Below are 7956 nucleotides of genomic sequence, written 5' to 3'. Positions count from 1 at the left end.
AGGCCTAGGCGCTAGGCAGCATAGGGCAGGAGCGATAGGGAGGCCTGGGGCCCTGGGTGCGTGCGGCTAGCGGCCTGGCCTGGTCCAGCTAGCAGCGGACGCAGCAGGGAGCCTCTCTCTCTCTCTCTCTCTCTCTCTGCTCATGTGCATGCATGGTTCCCCACGCGTCACATGTATCCCAAACGAGTGGTCACACACGCTCCCATGCGCTGCCCCACAGAAAGGACGGGTGCGGACCCACCTGACTGTAACTGCACGCCCCCTCTTTTTGTTCTTGGGTATCACGCACACGGGGTCGGTCCGTCCGTTCATCCGGATGCCCTCAACTAAGTATTACTGCACAGCAAAGCGGGGATGAAGTCAAGATACGTTGTGTGTAGAGGTGTAAATGCACCATAAAAATATAAAAATAGCGAGTTTGATTGCATCCTCTATAACACATAACACATATCTCTATGACTATATCCTGACAAGAACAAGACAAGTGCATCCCTCTTCAAATCACTTTAGCTTCGTAACTGCAACAAAGCTTGTTCTGATTATGGAGTTGTTTTTCTTCCTTATTTCAAAGGCATATTCTGCCTCGACTAAACTCTTTAAACTTACATATAAACTAAACCCTCTGTTTCAAATCATCACGTAATCATATATGACGTCAAACTCATTTCATGTACTCGTGACCTTAATATCGCTTTAAGCTCACACAACACAAAACTGGATAGATCGACGATATGCCACTTATGGTAGGCTGACCTGTGGCCCTGAATGTCAGTGAGATACTACTTCCATATAAGGAGAGCCGTCCGACGTCATTACAGGCTGTATCCAGTTTCCCTGCTGTCCAACATCAACATCAGAGGACGGACATCTTTCTCTCGGCTCTGTACTCTGTAGTCAACATAACAAGGCAAACCGGTGCGCCATTTTCCCTGTGCGTCCCTTTCGAGATCTCTGTCTCACTTGAGTATCCACCACCAACAGCTGACATCTCTGCCGGTCTGCCCTCTGGTGCACCACGTGCTCGTCTCGTCTGCCTGAAGCTAGAGCTAGGTGAAGAGAGCAGCAGCTTCACACTCACACATGTCGCCGTCACCGGCGAGAGCCGGCGGCGCACAGGAGGATCAGGCGGAGGCCGACGTGGAGCAGACTGGGAGAGGCACGTGGCGGCAAGCGGCCTTCCACGTGGCGACGACGATCGCCACGCCGGCGGCCTACGCCCCCTTGCCCTTTACTGTTGCCTCCCTTGGCTGGCCTCTTGGTGTCTGCAGCTTGGTTATTGGGACACTAGTTACATGGTGTTCGAGCTTGGTTGTGGCCTCTCTATGGCGGTGGAATGGGGAGAAACAACCAACTACCGGCTCCTGGCAGACAGCATCTTTGGTCAGTAATGGCATTATTTGCCACAGCAAATAAACTTCTCTCTTTATTTATACCTGACAGTAGCATTCTAACAGCAGAAACTTTCTGAAAAGAGACTGATTATTGTTCGTAGTTTTGATTTCTCGTTTGCGTGCGTTGTGAGTGTCTACGTTGTACTGCTTAATTAAAAAAAAAGAATTCCATTTCAGTATAGAGTAACACTGTTAGCAGTATTGCAACTGAAAAGTTACTTCAACTGTGCTTTTTAATTTGTTCAGGTCCTTGGGGCTACTGGTATGTCTCGTTCTTCCAGCAGGTGGCATCTATAGGCAACAACATTGCAATCCAGATCACAGTCGGCAGCAGCCTCAACGCTGCAGCAGTTCATCCTTGTCTTCGGTGCATTGGAGCTGCTCCTTTCCCAGCTCCCTGACATCCATTCGTTCCGGTGGGTCAATGCTATCTGCACTGCCAGCACCGTTGGATTTGCGGGGACAACCATTGGTGTCACAATATATGACAGGTATTCGGTAATATAACATAGTATTAGCTCTCTCTCTCTCTTTTTTTTGTCTGCAGAACAAGATGGGGGTGGAATTGTCACTGATGAATATGGTTACTGAGTTAATTCATGCAGGATATCGGATCCAAAGAAAGGGAATCAGTTACAGTCTACAAGGAAGCACCGCAACTAAGATCTTCAGAGGTTTCAACGCATTGGGCACAATAGCCTTCTCCTTTGGCGACTAGATCTTCAGAGGTTTCAACGCATTGGGCACAATAGCCTTCTCCTTTGGCGACGCCATGCTGCCAGAAATTCAGGTGCCCATCTGATCTGATGTTCACATATAATGAGGTCCATGTATGTCGTAACCTGCCATTCTCAAGACTCTGGACTGAAAATCTGAAATCCAGAGCACCGTGCGAGAACTGGTGAGGGCAAACATGTACAAAGGCGTCTCTTCAGCGTACACGATCATCGTCGTGTCCTACTGGACCCTCGCATTCAGTGGCTACTGGGCATTTGGCGCTCAGGTCCAGCCCTACATCCTGTCCTCCCTGACAGCTCCAAGATGGGCAACTGTAATGGCAAACCCGTTTGCAGTCATTCAGATAGCAGGTTGCTTCCAGGTAAACCAAACACGTGCTGTTCCCATCTTGAATTAATTTGGTGGCATAACCATCAAACAGTACTTCTTTCGCCAAGATATACTGCCGGCCTACGTTTGCGCACTTCGAAGAGAGGCTTCAGGCGAAGAAGAACATGAGCTGCAGACCCTGCCTGTGCCGGCTGACATACACGTCTGCATACATGGCCGTGATTACGCTCGTCTCCGCTGCAATGCCCTTCTTTGGGGACTTTGTATCAGTCTGCGGAGCAGTTGGGTTCACCCCTTTGGACTTCGTGCTGCCTGCATTGGCACTTCTCAAGACCAGGACGATGCCTGATAACCCAGAGGATTGCAGTGTGCTGTGAAGATGCTCAGCGCTTGCGGCACCAAGTTACCTTGTGCCACATAACAACAAAGTGTCCTGATCATAATAATGATGAATATTTCATCTATACGGATCACTACGTCTACATTAGCTCCAAAAAACGCGAAATGGAAACAGATTAAAAAGGGAATAAACAAGGATGGAAAGAAATTTGAAATGGCTAAGACTTACACCGAACCATTGTCTTCCTGAACAGAGTACAAACTTATTTAATGATCTAGCTCATCTGCTAATCTCAGCTAAAATCCTTTAACCTTCTCTTCAGCACATCCAAGGATTTCGCCCTAAGGCAAAACGGAAGTTGATTAAAAAGGGAATAAAGATGGAAAGAAGTTTGAAATGGTAAGACTTGAGCTGAACCATTGTTTTCCTAAAAACTGAGTACTAGCTTATTTAATGATGTAGCACAGCTAATCTCAGCTAAAATCCTTTAACCTTCTCTTCAGAACATCCAGGGATTTCTTCCGGGCGCTCTGCACTGTGGCTCGGCTTGAAAGGCTTCCAAATAAACTGTCTGGGGCATCCTTGAACTTGTCACAAATTATTGCCACCTTCTTATGGTCTAAGGCTCCATAATTCTGCTTCCTGGTTACAGGATTCATGAAGCTTTCAGGTTGGTTGCTGAGAAGAAGATTTATTAGCTGCCTTATTTCGGCTAGACAATCTCTGAAACTTGTTTCCTTTCTCAGGTCCGAAAACCCAGTCATGCGGTATGTGTCATCAGCAAACCCCTCCAACACTTTCAGATCAATGTCAATACTAGCAACAGCATTTGCGTTGAACCTTTTCACCCGGTCACTAAGAAGTACCGTTGTTATAGAATCTGAGATGTGGCTTAGTGCACCAGATACAACCTTGAATAAGGCATCTCTTGGTACAATCTGCTGCCCAGAAGATACCCCCTCATGAAGATAGATAATAACTTCGTTCATGTAGTCATTTGCGTGCTCTGGAGCTTCCTCCGGAGTCCAATTGATGCTAGTCAACTGCAACATATACTCATCAATCTTGGAATTGACCAAAGTAATCAATCCATTGTATGCTGCATTCTGGGAGGCTTTGAGCACAGCTCTAGCAGTCAAACCAGAATGGGGCTTCTCAAGGAGGCACCTAGGGACACCACAAAGTCTAGCAGCATGCCAAAGGAACATATCACAGGACTGCTCAAGAATGGCAATATTTCCTGCAATCTGCACCACCTGTGGAAATTCCAGGGAACCACCATGTATCAGGTTCAGAAAACCATCATTCAACGTCTCAATCAAGAACTTGTCTAAGTAACTTTTCACCACATCATAGATGTTTGTGCTACCACTGTGTGACAAGTAGCTGACCAACTCCTCAATGAAAGAACGCACAATACGACAAGCATTGGGAACTGAGGAGGAAAATGGAGCAACATATGGCAAATTTGGTACTCCATCAACAGGTTCAAGTTGGAATGCTGCTATATTTGTGTCATATTCATTTTCCTTCTTTATAACCATCCTCTCATATGAGTCCTTAGAAAAGGCATAGTTGAGCTTCTTCCGGCAGTCAGAAAGAAGAAGTTCAAGATACTTGTCCCTAGTTTTGTCAAGAATTTCAACAACTGACATGGATCGGTATCCATATTTCTTCAGGGTTGCACCAAAAAGACTGACATATCCTTTTATGAGGAGGAGGTGGTTGGCAGCATCAATGCGGGAGAACTGTTCCTCTAAGATCAGAGTAACTTTAGAAATGGCTGTTTCCAACATTGTATCAACCTGGCCCTCAGATAGAAGCCCATCTGCAGTTCGAAGGACACGGTCCTCAATAATAAAAAAGCCAGCTACCTGAGCAAGGAAAGGTTGATAGGACTCAACAAAGGGTTGTGACGTAGAAAATTGCAAGTCCAAATTGAGTAGCATGAGCCTGTTGTTGTAGTAATATTCTCGAAACTTCTCCCCAAGACCAAGGCCTATGTGGATATGGTGTGCTCTGTACACTGGCGCAAGATCAAATTCCAGCATTGGTTCCTCAGCCATGTGCTCCACATCCAAGGTGTCAGCATTCACGTCGAACCCAACACGGCTAGATTCTTCTGCTTCCCTCTGTCGGGCACACATTCCCTCATCTTTCTGACGAGTAAGAGATGTCTGGTCTATTGCGACTTGCCCAATCTCCTTAGCAGTCCTTCTGATATACACAAGCCACTGATTAAACTCACTACAAACTTTCTTCTCAATGTACAGCTTTACCATAGGAACTTGTTTACGAATAACCTTTTTCAGAAGCTTCAGTGGAATATTTTGCAGGTAGTCCTTCTCAATCAACTCCAATGTTTTCAATGCAGAAAGTAATTTTGCTTCAGCAATGTCCCTGTTGCATATCTTGCAGAGACTGATAACTTGCAGACAAATCTTCAATGTAGCTAGGGCTTCCCCAACATTACTGTTTACAGAATAGATCTCAAGAAGCTCATCAAGCTTCAGTAGCAAGGCGCTAGCAACTTCTTGCAACCGCAGGTTCTCATCAGACAATGTGCCCTTAAGCTCATCAGCATCAACCAGGACACCACGAAGCTCATCGATTGCAAGGATGAATTCCTCATGGTGGAGTCTACAAATCTCTTCAATATCAACCTCCTTCATCTTCACGATGTTCTGGAGGCTGTGCAAGAGGGTTTCAGGCTTCCCAGATTCAAAAGCATGCCGGACTATGGGACCCACATCCTCATTGTTTGCAATGAAGGCAGCAAGGCCCAAACCAACACCACCATCCCCATTTTCCGTAGCGCCCCTCTTCTTTGTCTGAGCAGTCATGTTTTTAACTGCAAAACAAAAGGAAAGATCAAAAGAGATGGTGCACATTGTAACACATGCTTGGACTATTTCAAAATGTTTATTAGATGCCACAAATGCATAGAATAGAAGACCACCCAAGCAGAGAGAAATGGGAAAATTCGCATCATTTTTTAGAGAGAGAGAGAGAGAGAGAAATGGCAATTCATGAAAACCACATCATTTTTGAGAGGGAGAGAGGGGCGGGAAAATTCTGAATAGATTTGCATTACCCGTACTTAGTACTTGCTCCCCCAGACGAGTCATGCTGGTAAAAGGAGCCCGGAGCAGATACAAATCTGAGTGACTGCATAGTGGAGTCTTACATTGCAGAAGCATTGCACAATGGAAGATACACAACAGTGCACTATATCAGGGCACATCACTACTGATGACAGGCAGTGTATAAAAAAGTGCTAGGCAAGCAGTTGGGCTCTGCCTAGGAACTAGACGTGCCTAAGCTTTCATACTTTTATGTGGACAGTTAGAGAAATGCCATATATACTAAATAAAGGAAACTTAGCATATTAGGTTAAAAAAATTGATGTTATCATGCATCCATGAGTAATATGACCATGATTCATTTTTGCCGATCTCTAAATTTTCCTAATTTCATGAATACATAAGCCCAAAACATATCTATGCGTGAAAGAGCCTAGAAATGGAGCTAGGCGCCGCCTTTTTAAACAAAGATGACAGGTAAGGCTATCCTAAAAATGGAAAATTTCATGATGACCTAAGCACAAAACATATCTATGCGTAAAAGAGCCTAGAAATGGAGCTAGGCGCTGCCTTTGTAAACAGAGATGACAGGTAAGGCTGTCCTAAAAATAGGAAATCAATATATCATCCCATTGTACTGACACAGGTAGCTTCACGAAATAAGATGGGAAAACAGATCCAAAATAAGATGGGGAAATCGATTTGGTGCTCCACCCTCCTCTCTCTCTGTCTGATGTGGTCAACACGCGGTGCAGAAATCGGAACGGAACAGAGTGCTAGGATCACAGCCACTAGGGCAGGCAGGAAATACTAGTGGGCTCCCATCGGCTGGTTGAGGCTACGGATTTGGCCCCGAACGCCCATCCGAAGGCGGCAGTCGCCCAGGTAGCAGCCGCTGGAGTTCGTCCGCCGCTGCTGGGCCCCGCACCCAACAACGCCCCCGCGTCCCATCACGCGCACATACACAGGTAGAGGACGAGGCGGGAGGAGAAGAGGGAGAAGGATTAAGGGAGATCCTCACCTGAACCGACGGAGAGCAGTGCGAGTTCGGGGGAGGACCTGAACGGAGTCCCCGGGTCGAGTGGGGCACGATTGACAGCCGGCGGCGGCGTCCTGCGAGGGAACGGGATAGGGTGGTGTGAGAGCTGAGAGAGGATGCGGGGAATGAATGATGAAAGGGGCGACGGCCCGTACCTGGGATCGGTTCCGTCGCCGGCGGGGTGCGCGAGGCCGGCGGACGGCGGCAGAGAGAGAGAAAAAAGCTAGAAGAGGGGGTGTCCGTTTCTCTGTGTCATCAGTTCCGATTGGATTTTAGCGGCTTCCACTTCCACTGAGGTTTTGCTTTGCGCCTTTGGCTGTGGTGTTTGTTTGGAGAAAACAAAGGCAGGCGACCATGGGTTTTTGGGTTCCAGGCTGCTCGCCGGTACGTCCAATGTTGCCGGCCTGCGTCCGTCGTGTGACATAGGCCTTGTTCAGTTATAAAAAGTTTTCCTAAAAAGTGCTACAGCAGTTATCACATTGAATCTTACGATACGTGCATAGAACATTAAATGTAGACGAAAAAAAAATTAATTACACAGTTTGGTTGAAAATCGCGAGACGAACGTTTTGAGCCTAATTAGTCCATAATTGAATACTAATTGCCAAATAAAAACGAAAGTGCTACAGTAGCCAAATTCCCAAATTCCATCCAACTAAACACAGCCATAGAAAAAGTTTTCTTAATAAAGACACTACACTGAAACGTTTTTTTAAAGCATTTCGTAAAGGGTTTAGCGAAAGTGTTTTCTTCAAAATGTTTCTAAAAACAATAAAGAACAAGTGAAAATAAAATTTTAGGATTTTTTTTAAAATTGCAATACATTCTCAAAGAATAGGAAGTTGTTGTTCTAAGTACCAAAGTCTTATTTAACGCATGTGCATCGTGGTATGCAATTTCCGACCGCGGTAGAGCCCACATCCAAATTATCGTCTTCCTCCATGAGACCAAAGAGCTAGAATCGAAGAAGAGAGGTTAGGGTTTGCGGGGTTTGCGGAGGGCTCTATGGCCATTAGAGTTAGAAAGGAAGCCCCA

At 46.1% G+C, this 7956-nt stretch overlaps 2 protein-coding genes and 1 pseudogene across 3 annotated transcripts; 2 read left to right on the top strand and 1 right to left on the bottom strand.

The window, feature by feature from the left end:
* The first annotated feature begins 1061 nt into the window (after positions 1-1061).
* Positions 1062-2348, top strand: LOC136489012 (GABA transporter 1-like; annotated as a pseudogene).
* LOC136459886 (proline transporter 3-like) lies at positions 2164-2836 on the top strand. Its single transcript, XM_066459744.1, has 3 exons — positions 2164-2181; positions 2275-2490; positions 2567-2836. Exons 1-3 carry the CDS (start codon positions 2164-2166, stop codon positions 2834-2836), a joined length of 504 nt encoding a protein of 167 aa, XP_066315841.1.
* LOC136489000 (exocyst complex component SEC15A-like) lies at positions 2771-7218 on the bottom strand. Of its 2 annotated transcripts, XR_010767410.1 has the most exons (4): positions 7077-7218; positions 6904-6995; positions 3028-5650; positions 2771-2892 (listed from the first exon to the last, which is right to left on the bottom strand). XR_010767410.1 is itself a non-coding variant. In XM_066485759.1 (3 exons), the coding sequence occupies exon 3, from the start codon at positions 5640-5642 to the stop codon at positions 3273-3275; it is 2370 nt and encodes a 789-aa protein (XP_066341856.1). In that variant the 5' UTR covers positions 5643-5650; positions 6904-6995; positions 7077-7218; the 3' UTR covers positions 2924-3272. The 2 variants fall into 2 exon arrangements, 1 of the variants encoding a protein (XP_066341856.1); XM_066485759.1 differs by lacking the exon at positions 2771-2892 and having other exon boundaries at positions 2924-5650.
* Between the last annotated feature and the right edge of the window lie 738 nt (positions 7219-7956).

Source organism: Miscanthus floridulus, chromosome 1 (assembly GCF_019320115.1).
Source record: "Miscanthus floridulus cultivar M001 chromosome 1, ASM1932011v1, whole genome shotgun sequence".
NCBI classification, from domain to species: Eukaryota; Viridiplantae; Streptophyta; class Magnoliopsida; order Poales; family Poaceae; genus Miscanthus; species Miscanthus floridulus.
Note: the sequence above shows the minus strand (reverse complement) of the source record. Positions and strands in the feature narration are given on the sequence as shown.

Excerpts from the sequence above, each read along its gene's own strand:
- LOC136459886 (XM_066459744.1), top strand. Across the intron at positions 2,491-2,566 it reads AGATAGCAGGTTGCTTCCAG|ATATACTGCCGGCCTACGTT; the intron begins GTAAACCAAACA and ends TCTTTCGCCAAG.
- LOC136489000 (XM_066485759.1), bottom strand. The coding sequence starts at position 5,642 with ATGACTGCTCAGACAAAGAAGAGGGGCGCTACGGAAAATGGGGATGGT.